The sequence below is a fragment of the Colius striatus genome, chromosome 9, assembly GCF_028858725.1.
Source record: "Colius striatus isolate bColStr4 chromosome 9, bColStr4.1.hap1, whole genome shotgun sequence".
NCBI classification, from domain to species: domain Eukaryota; kingdom Metazoa; phylum Chordata; class Aves; order Coliiformes; family Coliidae; genus Colius; species Colius striatus.
In genome coordinates, this window is record NC_084767.1 from 15,566,337 (window position 1) to 15,582,665 (window position 16,329).

General features: G+C 38.2%; 1 protein-coding gene across 4 annotated transcripts in view; it reads left to right on the forward strand.

Moving 5' to 3' along the window:
• Positions 1 to 15,684, forward strand: part of FAM13B (family with sequence similarity 13 member B) — a 50,167-nt gene extending 34,483 nt beyond the window's left edge. For 2 of the 4 annotated variants that reach the window (XM_062002182.1, XM_062002184.1), the window contains exons 14-25: positions 11 to 158; positions 2,685 to 2,750; positions 3,817 to 4,027; positions 5,800 to 5,929; positions 6,400 to 6,481; positions 6,748 to 6,977; positions 7,333 to 7,416; positions 8,588 to 8,683; positions 10,961 to 11,044; positions 11,135 to 11,307; positions 11,716 to 11,817; positions 13,333 to 15,684. In XM_062002182.1, the coding sequence (XP_061858166.1) occupies positions 11 to 158; positions 2,685 to 2,750; positions 3,817 to 4,027; positions 5,800 to 5,929; positions 6,400 to 6,481; positions 6,748 to 6,977; positions 7,333 to 7,416; positions 8,588 to 8,683; positions 10,961 to 11,044; positions 11,135 to 11,307; positions 11,716 to 11,817; positions 13,333 to 13,456 (1,530 nt within the window). In that variant the 3' untranslated portion in view covers positions 13,457 to 15,684. The remainder of the gene's footprint in view (positions 1 to 10; positions 159 to 2,684; positions 2,751 to 3,816; positions 4,028 to 5,799; positions 5,930 to 6,399; positions 6,482 to 6,747; positions 6,978 to 7,332; positions 7,417 to 8,587; positions 8,684 to 10,960; positions 11,045 to 11,134; positions 11,308 to 11,715; positions 11,818 to 13,332) is intronic. The other 2 variants (XM_062002186.1, XM_062002185.1) reach the window with 2 other exon arrangements.
• Positions 15,685 to 16,329: the final 645 nt, after the last annotated feature.

A 16,329-nucleotide genomic window follows, 5' to 3' on the forward strand; every position in this document is an offset into this window, starting at 1 on the left:
TCAAATACAGGATTCAAGTAGCAAGACTTGTGATCATAATGCAAATACTGATTCAGAGATATTGGGGGATGGCAACGTTAATGTTTCTGAGGAAGCTCTGGGTATCCAAGTACCACGTCTAGATCTGAAGAATGTATCTGATGGTGACAAATGGGAAGGTAATTTCCACCCTCAAGCTCACAATATGGTTAACTAGTAATGACAGATAGAATGTTTGACAAAGTCAAAAGCAGACAAGTTAAGGGTTTTTTTTCCCCTTTAGTTCATTTAATAATAGGTTCTCATGCTCATGGTAAGGGCAACCAAGTCATGACATAGATCCCATCTTGTTCCAGAACTACCTGCAGCTTCATCAAATGACTTTAAAAAGTGCAAAGAAAAAACAGTCAAAGGAGCAGCTAAAGAGAGCAAAACCCCCTAAGTTTCATACTAAAAGTTTGGGGGTTTTGGAGTTTTTTTTCTTATGGATCCCAGGATCCAAGTGCTTAAAAATACTTTCTCTGATTATGTCATATATCTAACATTCAGACTGTCTTGTTTGGTTGGTTTATAAATGTAAACTACTGAGGTTCTAATACTAGCTAAATGGGAGTTATGATCACTAAACTGCTAACCACAGCAATTTATATTCTATTTATTCTGAAAAATCTGTTTGTTTTGTTTTAAATAGAAGGAATATCAGATCTTGGTTTCCATGTCATGGGACATGGAGCTTGAAACAGCTCTGAATTTTCAAATGAAAGTTGCAGATGGATATTATTTCTGTGCTACTTCTCCCTCCATTGTTTGGATTTTAGGAAAAGCAAATTGTCTGAAACATAGTTTTTTTCTCAGGCAGGATTCCTTATGCTTATGACCTTATTCTTTGTGACCTTCCAGGTTCAGCAAGCCCTTGAGCTTGTGACTTCACTGAACTTTGTTGCTGAAATGTCTGGTACTAATAGACTGTTGTTTTACTTCTGTAAAAACATAACTCCTTTGTACCAGAACAAAACCCTCTGTGTCTCCTTTTCAAAATACTTAGCTTTTTATGTGTTCCTTACATCCTATTTCTTCTGCCTAGTGTTGATATTCTGAATTATCGCACCTTAAGACAAATTTCAGGTGATAAAGTTTGCTAAAATACTGCGAACTATCATCTACAGTACAGTGACCACAGTCCACTTGTTTCCAATTAAAAACCTTGCAAATGCAACTTAATAGATACAGTACAGATTAACTACTCGGGGCAAGGTTTTAACTTCCAACAGGCGGTTAACAGTGACAGCTGTTCTTTGAGAAGCCTGTGAGTGTCATGGTCAAATGTTAGTAAGACACAGGTAGCAAAGGATTGCCGCACTTTACTCTTGCTTGCTGTGTTATAAATATTAAAATGAGTGAGGTAAACACAGAACATACGTAGTTTAACAGTGCAGCATATAGTTGTCAGCATATAGCATGTCAGCACATAAAGCTTTGTCCTGAAGCTCAAATGGTGATAACTTATTGTGAATTTGTCACCAGTGCTGTTTTCCAAATTAATGGCCTGTATGAATCCATACTTCCCTTTTAACCATTTTAAAATGGTGACGTTTGCAATTTCTGATTGGTTTGCTTATACTTGTAAAATATTTGTTGGTTGGCCTTCTCTAGCCCTAGCAATGGGTACGTTCATAGTATGTCATGTCATACAGAAGCAGATTTGCAGCACAGATTTTTGTTGCCCAAGTTAATGACTTTAGGTAAAAGTTCTTTTTTTAAAAATCCTGCTTATGTTCTCAGTGTTTTATTTACGTGAATTGCTTACTTGCACATGATGTTTTGTTGCATCCTCTATGTTGATCTGGTTTAATAGATATTCTCAGAAGATTTTGTGGCTTCCATTTTCATGATTTCCTTACATATGCTCATAAAAATTGCTTTGTTTTTACCCAAATAGCTTAATGACCCTCACTTTGAAAAGGAAGTAGCATATGTGTATATAAATTTATATTATAACCTTCTCAATGGTAAGATCATGACGTTTTCCAGGAGCTGTTATTTCATTGCAAAGTCTTTTAAGTTTGGCTATTCTTCAGTCCTGTTGAGAATGGTTATTACAGTCTCGGCCTTCCAAGGCACCACACATCCTTGTGGCGTTTCATTGAAGTAGATTGACTTTGTAAAGATTTCTGTACTAATCCAAATCTTGTTAACAACATTTGAGTTCTTAAAGCACATTTAATAGAAAACTTAAAGGCCTGTAACAACAGAGTTCTTGCAAGTGAACATTAAACGCTTGCTGGCTTAAGGCAAAAATGCAGATCAGTTAATCTTTTTCTGAGTGTGTTTTTCTGCATTTGTCCTGTTTTTTGGAAATCACCAACATATCTACTACTTACAGTCCGTGAGCAAAAGCCTGTTTAGAACTTGTCTTTTGTTCATGTGAGGATGTATGAGACTCTTAAACTACAATAAGTCTTTACTATTCCTGTGTCAATTGTTTGTAAACCTTTTCAGTAAAAAGTTCAAATTTCCTAAGGACTGAGCATTCTTACCTGCCAGTTAAATTGCTTGGAAGCTAAGAGTGCTCAGGGCCTGGACCAAAAGATGAGATGTTTTTCCCTGGTACTATATCTTCCTGCTTTACATGTTATGTATAGTTTGTTCTGACTGTGCTGTGTGTTCACTTTAGTATTTTTGCCATTCTTTTTTCATTTTATTAGCGCCATGCCCTATCACTTTTCCCCTCATTGATTTCAAAACAATGCATCTGCAGAGAGAAGGGGAGGGTAAGTATGGTTCGCCATACATTCAGTTATCTGCCTTTTGATAGTTTATGGTTTGCTTTGTAACTAACCCTTCACCTGCTGTCCCGAATATCTTGGGAATGTTCTGATCTGCAATTTTTTTGTTTATTTTTTTCCAAAAGGTCCCCTTTTCATATCTTGCACTGTGTGAACAGGCAAGATTGTAGCTTAAAAACAAAACAAAAAATCCCAATAACACTTAGTAAACGTACATTGGAAAGCAGGTACAAGGGTTACTTTTTTTTAAAGATTACTTTGTGGGTTTTGTTGTTCTGCACACTTTGAACCCAGTTTTCAAATTTCTGGTTTGAACTAGAAAATATAGGCGACTCTCTGAAAGGAAAAGGGGGGTGGGATTTTAGAATGTTTGGAAAGCCATGTCAGTTTTTTGTTAGCAAGAAAACCATATCAGGGAATTTTAAGGGACGTTAGCAAATAAGTTTTTATAGGGATTATTTAAAAAAAAAAGTTTTGGAATCCCCTGCCTCAGTGAAATAATCTTGCACAAATTAAGAAATCTCTTTTTCTCGGTGGTGTCAAGATGGATTTAAACTTAAAAACCCAGTAACACTCCTTTAAAAAGACTTAAGCAAATAGGTATTGCACTTAAAGAGGTGCTGTCAGGCTTGCTGCCTTCAAAATCAAGAGGACAGACTTTCAAAGTAGATTTGTAAGGTACGAAGATAAATTTCTACAGCAAAATACTGCAATGGGCAATAAATATTTTCTTCTAACTCTGAAGTTCTGATATGTATATGTCTCTTACACTGTTGAACTGTTCAGAAATGCATTCTCCCAAGACACACTTTGAAAAAGGGATCCTAGTGTACATACTTCATTTCGGTACCTCTTTCTTTCAGTTGTTACATGACACAAATCTGTAGCTTTCTGATCTTTTTCAGTGTCTTTATTCACTTTGTGTATGACACCACATCCTTTATAGCATACAAGACTAAGCATTTGGTACGAATTTATGTTTCCTTTTGACTCTTGTATATAATTCTGTTAACAGAAAAATACCATTTTGTGTCCCTATTTTATCTTCTAGATCCGTTTCCTGCTTTCAAGTCTTGGCAGGAGGACAGTGAATCAGGAGAAGCTCAGCTTTCGCCCCAGGCTGGAAGGATGACTAATCATCCACTGGAAGAGGACTGTCATCCGATATTGTCACATCGTAGTCTGGATTTTGGGCAAAGCCAACGTTTCTTGCATGATCCAGAAACTTTAGATTCTTCATCCAAAGCACTTTCTTTTGTTAGGTATGTATTTCAATGCAGTTTCATGGGTTTTGGGGTAGGAGATGTTGCTGCCAGTATGAAAATACAGGAGTTTTAAGAACCTTGTGGTTTTGCATGATATGAATTAATTGAAGACCAAGGTCAAATGTAGCATTATATGGCTCTTTGGCTGTTCTGCCTGCCCAGCAACTGCCACAGAGAGTTCGACCACAAGTTCATCTGGGATGATATTGTGTCACTCCAAGTGGCTACTGGCAGATGCTGAGGGAAAGAGTATAAAAATAGGTGCAAGCTTGCACAGATTTCCCTGGCATTTAGTCAGGGCTTCTGACAACCTGTTGTAATGGCACTCCTGGGCCTGAAGATAGTATTTATATCCTTTGTTTACCAGTCTTTCCTGGACTGATGGTCTATGGCTTTTTTCTTTTCTTTTTTTTTTTCTTTCCAGTAGCATGAGTAACTATTTTCAGGTTGGATAATTTCAGATTAGTTTCATGTAGCATGTTACCCAATTCCAGTGAAGAGAGACAGGTCATACAAACCATTGCAACTAAATTGTGCAGTAATGGTCTGGGCAGATTCTTCATTTGAGCTGTGGAGAGCCTTAATTCAGGAGGGTTGTAAGAAAGTATCAGCTGTTAGAGGGAGAGGTGTGGGACAGAGGGAGGAGGTAGTACTCTTAATGCGTGTGGTCTGCAGATTTAGAGGACTGAGCCCACTTAACCCAGTATATGAAAGCAGAGTTGTAACGAAACAAACTGCAAGTAATTTCTGTGACACTTGACAGTGTGACCCTCCAAAACTGTCAATAACCCATGACCTGTACTGATACCGATGAAAGTGAATTTAAGAATTTCCATGCTTGTTAGAGAAGAAAAAATTTCATAAAAATGAGAAAATCTGGAGCAGGAAAGACAGAATTTAGTGTCTCCAAGTCCCTGTCTGAAATCGATTTATTGATAGAGATGGTACTTGACCAAGTTTTCTCCAGTTATCTGCAGATAATAGTTGACAAGTGCTATTCAAATGATGCAGAATGACCGTCAGAAAAGTGCTGACTGTAATAGCTGTGAAACTGATAAGGATCTACACTAACAGATGCTTAGATTAGTGTTTGTAGGAATCTTGAGCTATGTATATGTCACTAGCTGGGTTGAAGCATCTTTCAGGCACCTTGTGTACTAGAAAATACTCTTTGTCAGTCTTGAAATAAAAAAGCTTTTCACAAGCACCAAATGTCAAGGAGCTGAAGGAGTGCAAATGATTTAAAACTGGAATCACACACTCTAGAAATATATTAGCAGGTCTGACAAAATGATGTAGGTGTTTTATAGATAAGTGTCTAATAACTTGCCCAAGACAGTGTAGAGCCATCTTATTACCCAGGATTGATCAGTGGTAGCTTCTAGCCTAGGCTTTATTCTGTGCCCAGTGCTTTGACAAGTACTTGAGCATCTAGTAACTTAGATAACTAGCCTAGCCACCAGAAGGATCTGAACTGTTTTCATGACAATATAATTAATGGCATGTTAGTTTATTACACTTAAATTTCAAATGCTGTTTTTCTGGTAGGGACATTACTGAAATTAGAGAGCAAAAAATAACGCATCACATTTTGAAGGCAGCAGATCAAAGCATTTAGATTCGGTAAATAAATAGCTCTGACTGAAAGCCTGAAAAGAATGGCTTGTGAACTGGAGGGGGAAAAAAATGAGTCATCTGCTACTGAAATAAGCAAGTGGTTTGCACTCATTTACTTATTTAAATGACATTTGAAAATTATTTTAATGCAGAACACGAAGAGCATCATTTAGCTCAAAAGATGACAAAAGGGAAGACAAGACACCTTATCAGCTTGTCAAGAAGTTACAGAAAAAAATAAAGCAATTTGAGGAACAATTTGAAAAAGAGAAAAACAGTAAGGTGAGTTGCCACCTCTGTATTTACTCTATACAAAGGATTGCATGGTAGAGCTAAGTTACTTCTTGTAGTTCATCAGTTAATCACTACGGGTTCACAAAGGGGAATAATCTTAACCCCGCTGTCTGCAAAAGGGAGCTGGGCAACAGCAATACTAGAAAATGTGTAATGCCTGAGGCCAAAGAAGGGCAGACAGTGACATTCATGGCGAGACTGAGGGGATATCAGATGAGAGAACGTGGAGACACAGAAGCATCTTGCCACTCTTTGGTTCAACTTCTGATGTCTTGTTTTATTTCCACAACTTGTTGTCCGTTGTGTTGGTGCTGAGATCTGGTCTGGTACTAAGAGTGGCATCTGTGTGGCAAGTCACGTCTGCTGTCATAAATATTGCCATATCTTAACAGAGGTATTCATAAACAAGATTTAGTGTTTGCTTTCATAAACTGTGTTTTGTTTGTATTGCTTTACAGCCCTCCTATAGTGATATTGCAGCCAATCCAAAGGTTTTAAAATGGATGACTGAACTTACCAAATTGAGAAAGCAAATAAAAGGTAAGGGATGCTACAGTTTCTGTTTTTCTACAAACACAAATAATCTACATGAGTAAAATGGCTAAGTAATTCAGGAAAATCCACAGGACAGTAAAAATGTTTCATTTTTAGATTCTGAACTATTCAAAAACCAATCTTGTAGCTTTTTTGTATGTTTGTGAGAGGAGAAACTTTGCCTGTGCAAACTGTTCCTTTATTTGCAGTTAACCAAATGGAGAGGGTTATTTCTTTTAAACCTTTGGATTGAGCAACTTTTCTTATTTCAGATGCAAAGCAGAGGAACTCAGATGGGGAATTCATACCTCAAACACGTCCACGAAGTAACACTCTTCCAAAAAGCTTTGGTTCTTCTCTTGACCAAGAGGATGAAGAAAATGGAGATGAGATGCAGGTTGTGCAAAAAGAGAAGAAGCCCACCAAGGAAGCTACACTTGAACTCATTTTGAAAAGATTAAAGGAAAAACGAATTGAGAGAAGTTTGCCAGAAGATATAAAAGTAAGCCTAAGGTTCTGGATAGACTGTTTTTAAGGATAACAGAGGGAAAATTGGACACTTCCAATATCACTTTTATAGACAAAACGATACCTCTTGTCTAGCAGCCCTTTACCCAAGGCCTTGTATTTCAAACTCTGTGAGGAAATGATGAAGATGAAGCACATTTCTTTGCCTCTTCTTTATTAAAATATTTTCAAGTATGCTCTGACAATATTGGACAGCTTTAATAGATGAAGGGTGGAATGAATTGTATTGACTAAGCTAACTTCGGCTAAAGCATCTGTATAGCTGATAACCTAGAAAAATGTGTTCAGGTGCCTTGTGTTTGATTAAATATTAATTAATCTTCTGACAGAAAATGACAAAGGACCATTTGGTAGAAGAGAAAACGTCTCTGCAGAAAAGCCTCCTGTATTATGAAAGTCAACACGGCCGGCCGGTAAGACTCACTTTGTTTTATCAAACTACATTAACATCTGCATGCACCACAGTAACTCTGGTTCACTAATGTTACCAGAATTTGATGCTTCTGTGGGAGGATTGGTTTTTTTTCCTCTAAAACACTGTTATCTATGATTTTCCATGTTGCCATCAGAGGAAGTAATTGCTTTGACTTGTAAAAAAACCACAAAAAAGTATGTAGTACTAGGCCCCTTTTCCACAAATGAATAGGTTATTGGAGTTTGCAATATGATTGGTGGTGTTTGGTGCCTTACATGTCTGAGACAAACAGAAGTCTTAAGCAGTACTATTGAATTTCTTGGGAAAAGGCCTGAAATGTTATTCTGGATTTCACAAAACCAGAAATGAGGAGACACATTTTTCTCCCTCCTCAAGTCTGTGGCGTGCATCTTCTGTAATTGGAGCTACAGTTTAGAGTAGGTGATGAGAAATTAGTGCCTAAAGTTCCGAGTTTTTAATCTTGGACAGTGATCAGCATCACCAGTCCAGTCACTAGATCTTGCCAATTATCAGCCTTCTGGACTTGGCACACTGGCTTTATAATCAGCACTGCTGTATAAATCTGACCAAGCCTTTCAGTTCAAAAGCGTAGGAAGAATAATGTCTGTGGAGGTATTGGCACTGGTTCTACAAACCCCGTAGGGAGAAAATGCCAGGAATTGTTCAGGATTAACTTTAAGGTTCATTAAGTTAGAGTACACAGTGGCCATGAATTGAGAGTAAATGGGATATCAGATAAAATTTCTCTACAGTTTCATCTTTCTTTTTTCCCCTGTCATTTCTGTAGAATCATCATCATTGCAAGGCACGCGGTCTTCTCCCTGATTCTTGGTCCCTTTTTTGATGCTTTTCTGTGAGTCTTTAAAGACAGAGGATTTGCTTCTACTGAAGCTCCCAAGACTTTTAAGAAGTCTTTAAAATTTCTTCCTGGAAAATACAAGGAATTAAAGTGGGAAAAGAGAGAAGGAAAAAGCACTCTCTTACTCTAATTTATCTGCACAGACCCCATTTCATAGGCACAATTTAAAGTAGATTTATGCTCCTAACAGGAATGAGCGTGGCCTGGCCTGAGAAGCATACTGCTTTGTATTTGCTTGGATATTATTGAGTGACTGGTATAATTAATTCTGTGGTTTCTCTGCCTTTAGGTTACTAGAGAAGAAAGACAGATTGTGAAGCCACTTTATGACAGATACAGACTTGTAAAACAAATGTTAACTAGAGCAAGCATTACTCCTATTCTTGTGAGTAAAACAAATGCTATTTCTGTTTCTTTACCCTTTTGAACTGCTAGGCTGCCTTTAGAAGAGCCTGTAATGCTGTTCCTTAAAAGAAATCTTTCTTGTGGAAGATAGAAGACATTGTTGTCTTGTACTTGAGGCATTTGATTTACTGTTGAGAGTAGAGCAGTTCAAAGCTGTCTGTGACCTTGGTGGCTCTTAGGAAGTAAATGGTTCTTGGTGGAAGTAAATGAACTGTCCTAACTTGCTGTGGCTGAGGTCCTCTGTGCTAGGCATGGATCCACAGTACACGTTGGACTCCTAGTCTTCTGAAGAATAGCAACAGCGGTTGCAGTGAAGCTTGCCTCTCTGCTGCAGGTTACTGTCACCAGAGGCATGAGTGATAGGGTTGCCACAAGAATCATTTCATTCCTTTATGCTTCCCCAGTGAGAAACATGTTATCAGTGTCTGCAGCATCTGTACAACATCTGTACCCTTTCATCGTGTTTTCACTTCATTTCCTTCTAACTTGAAGTGCTTTCTGTTCTTTCTGCTCTCTGTGGTCTTGTAAGAGATGAGGAAGAAAAGTGTTCATACTGTGCAAGGAGATCAATGTATCCTTGTTCACAGGGCCTGTAAAACAGTCAGGGAATGACAAACGGATGTCAGTCTTTGTTCTTCATGAGCTGTAATCAAAACCTTGCACACTGACCCAGACTTGCAACAAAACAGTTTTGATATTAGCTTATTTGTCCTTTTTGGAAGGAAAGAACTCTGTAGCTGATGTGGGGTAATCTCTTCACATACAGATCAGATCTCTGTCAGATTTTCATAGCTGAGCAGTAGGTTACTCAGCAGGAACTTAATTGGCTGTTCCTGTTGGTTCTGTCTGTTCTCAGCTATTCCTTTTCAACTGAAATATGTTGTGATAAAGGGAAAAAGATCATTCCTTTCTTGCCCACATATTTTTGGGTAGCTGCTTTTAAATAAAAATGTTATTTACATTGCAGTCATATTTCAGGTGAAGGGCTTTGATATTAGTATTCTTTTTTGAACTCCATAGGTTGCTCTTAAACCTCTAAGCATTTCTTCATGACTGGTGAGGCACAGGTTATTGGTGGTGCCCTTGATGGGTTGAGTTTTATGCTATCTCTCACCTCAAAAATTTTACTCTTTAGCTGAGATGTATTTCATATTATCAGTATCCTTATGACTGTATCATAGTTATATTTTTGTTTGTTCGTTTGTAAAATGATGGGATGGGTGATAGCCAACCAAAAGGATTTTAAATTCAGAAGAGAACTTGGTAACGTAGTTCCTGATCTATGCTGTAGGCAACAACTGTAAAATATTTTTCACAGGCCTCTGCTTTTGGAACCTATGAGACACAACATGGAGCTCTCTAATTGCTGGGGATTGTTGAGTGGTAGCTTCTATGTAGGCTATATTTGGTGCCAGGTGTTTTAAGAATTGTGGTTTAGTTTTTTTAACACTTGCTTCTGTGAGAGATGTCTTGTGGTGTCATGGTGTGCAAATGATGTATGCTGCAGCCTGTATGGAAATGTCCAAAGACATAAGAAGCTATTTATTTTTTGTGAATTAACATTTTTTTGACAGGTCATTGTCTGTGTGGCTTTTGTGTTTCATCTCTCTCCTGTTAAAAGAGTCAATCTGTGAAATTGCTTGTGCTGTCCAGGAGTAGTGGATGCACAGGGCATAATGGGACGTGTGCGACAGGCAGCTACAGTAACACCTGCACTAGCACCTGGTTGAGGCTGAAGTTCAAAGGATTTTGACTCTGAGGTGGCAATAGATAACTCTTACATAGCACTTTAAATTACAGGGCTTTGGAGTGGTCTAGAAAAAGAAGCTGGCAGTACTATATTCCCAATGTATGCCTGGCAGAAGATACAAAACAGCTTTGTCATTGTGTAACTTCATTTTTTTATAATCTCCTTGTGGTTTGGTTTGGGAGGCAGAAGAGTACAAATGAAATACGGAGATCTTTGCAGTTTCTGAATTTTTTACAAAACATGGAGAATGAGAGTGAGTGTTTTTTATTTTAAGTCAGGAGAACAATATTAGGGGTTTGGGTATTTTTACTTTGACAAGGATACTTTGAGCATCTGAGATTTTTGGCTTACATGGTTGTACTTATCTATGCTAAGTATGTTTGCAGTCTTTTCTTCTTCTGAAAGAAGAAAAAGCCTTCAGGTATTAGGGGACTTGACCAAACTTCTGACCACACACAGCATTTAATGTCTAATTGTACATAACGAAGCAAACCTACATTTTTGCAGGGGTCACCATCAACCAAGAGGCGGGGGCAGATGTTACAGCCCATTATTGAAGGAGAAACTGCTCATTTCTTTGAAGAAATTAAGGTCTGTATTTTTAAAAAAATCCTTCCCAGCACGTGTAATAGGGAACCAAAATAGTTCATATTTGTTTTGAATTGCTGCTTTGGCTTTCAGGAAGAAGAAGAGGAAAGTGATGGTTTGTCTACAGATCTGAACGATATCTTAAAAACCACAGTCCAAACACCACCTGTTTTAAGCCCTGTTGAAAATTCTGAGTCTGATGTTGAAGATGGTCAAGAGAAACTGACCCGGGACCTTCGACTGTCCAGCACCCGCGCCGCTTCTATGTACGTACCAGTAACACGTGACAGCCTATACCAGCAGCACAAGTAGAGAGGGCACTGTCAGGCCTGATGCCAAACGTATGATGTTGGATGGGAGTGACACTTCTCAGGAAATGTTTGACTTGAATGAGTGTTTCCTCCAAGTTATCTAAGATGTTTTTGTATTCAGTTTAGTATCTTCTAAACCTTCTTCAACCTTACTTTGGCTGTGTAAACAGCAGCAAATTTATACTCTTTTTATTAACTACCAGTTTGTTCCCAGTGTTTCACCGCCGGACAGATAGCATATTCCTTAGGAGCAAGACCTGTGTCTTATTGCTGCAGCTAGCTCAGTTGGTTTGAAGTGCACTTTGAAGAATTTATGTTTTCCTGTATAGCTGACAGTATTTCTCTTTCACTTGAACTTTTTAGGCCTGAATTATTGGAGCAACTGTGGAAAGCCAGAGCTGAAAAAAAGAAGCTACGGAAGACGTTACGAGAATTTGAAGAGGAGTTTTATCAGCAGAATGGAAGGTCTGTGTAGCACAAAACCAGATGCTGGACAGCAGCCTCACTTTGTAGCCAAGTATTTTTTTCAGCTTTCTGCATGAATGTTGCCAAGTGGAAGCTGATTGTGTATTTTTAATAGTGGAGGAAACCTGTTCCAGAGTTTTGTTTCCTCTGTTACCGACGTAATAATGAAAATAGAGAATGTGGTTTTTTCCATTTAATAGAAGTGCAACATTTAAAAATATTTATTAAAAATGGATTTTTAACTATTAAAAAACCAACCACCCCTCAGATTATCCCTCAGTTTTGACACAGGGCAGGGAAGTTTGCTTTGTTCCAGTTAGTCCTGATGGGATGTTTGCTTTACCAATAATGGGGTATATAATTTTTGTTCTTTTATGTATCGTTTAGTTCTTTTAGGTTTCTTATTTTCATATGTGCTGTTATGAATTTGATTGAACTGTTGCCTGTTGTGTGTAGTAGTAGGATTTTTGAGACGTGTCACCTCAGGAACAAAACAAACATCACTCCTGCAAGCCCAGGCACTTTCTTGACTGGCAGACATTCTCACGTAATTATACCTTTTGCTGTGTTTCTCCTTAACACTAAACTCCTGGACCATTGGTTGCACAAATTCCACAAACATGGCTTCATCATTTACTTAATGAATTTGGGACAAGTCCTTTTGATTTTAATGGCAGATAATGAGGTTAATAATGAAGACTTATGTCCTCTGAGGAGTGCCTGAAGGGAGCTGGGAGTGTTCAGCTTGGTGAAGAGAAAGCTGAGGGAAGATACAGGATAGGAGCTTGTGGATAGGCGGGGGTCAGTCTCTTCTGTTAAAAGTGATAGAACAAGAAGAAACTGCCTCACGTTGCACTCAGGGAGGTTTAGGTTATAGACTAGGAAAAATCTCTTCTTCAAAAGGGTTGTCAAGTATTGGACCAGGTTGCCCAGGGAAGTGGCAGAGTCACCATCCCTGGAGATATTCCAAATCCACGTGGTGCTGAGGAATATGGTTTTAGTGAAGGACATGGCAGTGCTGGGTTAACGGTTGGACTTAATCTTAAAGGTCTTTTCTAACCTAAATGATTCTGGGATTTTATTTTTTGTGACAATAAGTCACATTAATAGATGAATTTATGATATTCCAGTCTTAAATAAGAATAATTCTCTGCTATCAATCGTGGGAGAGTCTATGTACAGTGAAAAAGTATCATGGAATCAAAAAGTAGACCAACTTTAATGTATGCAGAGGTTCTGAAATGAAAGTCTTCATATCCTGTTAAAATCTTCAGAAGAATTTAAGGATTTATAAACAATGCTGCAACAGTTGTGCTGAATAAATGCTGCTGGGTTTTCTAACCACTTTCAGGCAATGGCAAGAACTAAAATACAAGGATGTGTTTATTTTGGGTGAACAAGCTGCCAAAAAGTTTTTACCTGTCCTGAGAAAACTGCACAGAGCTGCTTTTGTGTTTGGCTTGCTGCAGTATGGAGGATTTTCTCAAAATTTAAATGTGCTTTTTTTTCTTACAGGAATGTACAGAAAGAAGATCGAGTTCCAATGCTTGATGAGTACAGGGAGTACAAGAAAATTAAAGCCAAACTTCGGCTGTTAGAAGTCCTTATCAGCAAACAAGATTCTTCAAAATCAATTTAAATTCTGTTCCTCCAACCCATTGGTTAACATGATGTTTCCGTGTACTACCACTGTACTTACGGGGTGCTTGTGTTAGTTTGTCATGCACTGTTGAAAGAATCCAGTTTGTGCACTTTATTGTGGTGCCACTATAGCATGTTTGAGGGCAAGTAGGTCCTGTCTAAACAGCACCTAAGATTTCGAAGTTCGAGACTGCTCTATCCAACTTTAGCAAACACAGTTTCCATCAACGTTTTTCTATTACAGATGCATCCATCTTGTTCCAAAACCACCACATAGCTTTTTTTTTTTCTTTAGCATCCAAGAACTTTGAGACTTTCGTTATTACTAACTTTTTGCATTACTGAAGAAATTATTAATACATAATGCTACACTGAACTACTCCTCTGGCCCGTTTTTTTATTACAGGGGAAAAAAAGTCAGCAAATAAAATGTACAACTCCTTTTCCTGGAATATTTGCAAAACAGACTGAAATTTCCTTTCAAAGGACTGCTGTGGAACAACTTTAATTTTTTGGTATTCTAAATTGCACCTATAACACAGTAATCGTTACCATCTGTGGATTTTGCTCATTACTGGTCATGTTTCCTCCTTCATAAAGATGACAGTGGACAAACCAGAAAGTGACCTTGCTTAGTGTCTTTTAAAACTTGGAAAACGCTTAAGTTCTGTCACATGCTGCCTCCAGGACTTACGTTACTGTTTTTGATTTTTCTTATTTGATGGATTATTGTTTATCAGTTAGTGGTGACATAGTGTTCTGTCTGAATTGGATACTGCATCTCCGCTTTCGGAAGATTTGAGGAACATAACGAACATTTTGGTGTATGGGAAACCTGATGGCTCTCAGACTCCAACAGAAAAGAGCTGGTTTAGGACAGTTAAAAGTTCCACTCTGCCTGAAAGAAGGATGGTATCAAGGGCTAAAGTCAGTGTAGTTAATGGCGTACCACAGGGCGAACTGTCAGGTTTGAATGAAAAAGTTACTGTTTATCACAATTTTGTTTTACAGTTGGAGAATAAAAATAAGTGATCTAACCCTTACAATGTAAGCAAAACAATTTATGGGCCTTGCATGATTTACCTTTGGAGTTGAAACTAAATAACGTTTTGAGTATCACATCTGCTGTGCTGAATGATGATTTAGCTACTAGCTTGATATGCTCCGCAGCAGCCATCAGCAGCTGGTTTGAGGTGGCAAATTTTGTGTTAACTGGTGCTTTCTCAATGATTCTTTTTGTTTGTTCGTTTGTTTTCTTCAAGGTATCAGTTGGATTGTGGCCATGTTTTGCATGCACCTGCTCTCACTGCATGTTTTATGACTGGCTAATGTCACCGTGGCTATTATTCACCCTGCTTTATCAAAGACCAAAAAAGAACTTTCTCACAAAGTAAGAGATGGCTGGCATGGAACCTCATAGGCTTGCTGTTCTGTCATGAAGCATATGATACGTTGAAAGTGGGATTTTAGTGCTCAGATTTTATCTGTGTACTGTGGAATACTTCTTGGTTTGTTTTACTCTGTAGGCATGTAATTTTGGAATTGAGGGGAAAAAAAAAGCACTAAAACTATTGAGCACTGGTGGTATGCCTTTAATTTTAGATTTTTAACTGCAAAAGGATCCGGGACCTTAGACAATGATGAGGTTAAACTAGTCTTGAGACCATTTACCAATTTCATTCAGTTCCATTGTGCAATGTACACTTCAGTTCCTTTTTTATCAGTCTGCAGACACGGGTGTATCCAAACATTTGAAACTAATGTGTACTGTATAGTGTTGTACATGAATGTTTGTGTTTTATATACCACATGCAAAATGTCAATATGCACTATTTAAATGTTTTAAATAATATATTCCTCCTTTATAATGCTTAAATCTATATGATTCCAATATTTTTATAAGTGAGTGAGTGATCAGACTGGTTCCAATTCAGAATTAACAGCTGCTTTGTGTTTGTTATGCAGTGTTTGGCTGTTTACTCCGTATAGTAGATAAGCATGGCAACAGTTACGCTGAGTGTGTTTTGTGCCATCCTTGTTGAGCAATAAATAAACAGTAGAACTAGGCATTTTGTGATAGAACAGTTTTACTTTGGTAAAAGCAAAACCTATATATCTATATGGATATATAGATATGGAATATATATAACTAAACCAGATATAATTGCATTGCTATGTCTGGTGCTCATTGTATAGACTTTTATAATAAAAGTACCTTAACCTTTATTGTCATAGATCTGTTTCTCATCATGCTTTCTTCTCCATGACCATCCCTTAAAAACGGGCTGAGTCCTTTGCTGTTCCCATATGTATCCATAGTTTCAGGGTGTTGCTGAGTCAGGTCAGAGCTGTGTGTGCTGCTGATAGCTCAGATGCTGCGACTTTCTTTTAAGCCTTGTTTTACCAGTTTAAGCTGTGTCTGCCTCAGCAGAGGCTGAAGGGAAGTGGCCAAATCCCTCCAGAGCTCTAGGCCTGGCTTACCACATGAGGGGGGCTTCAGTTCCTGTGGGGTGCTGGCACACAGAGTGGTGAGCCCAGCAGGAACAGATAGCGAGACCCACTCCTTCCTGCTCCAGCAGTAACAGCTCTGGGAGTAGATGGGGCAGAGAGATGATTCAGCCATTTCTTGGGCTAGTTAATTCACTATCATTTGCGTCTCTGTAGTCCTAATGATCTCTTAGCCTTAAAAATCAGTATCTTGACAGTTACTGCTGAGTTTGTGGCCAGAAAACACTGCACACACTTCTGTAAACTCAATAGGATGCTTTATCTGTGGGCCACAAAGGTTTTTTTTTCCCCCACAGTACATTGATGTAAGTTCACATGAAAAGTGATTGAGGTCTTTCAAGCTGATTCTTCTGTTATATTTTG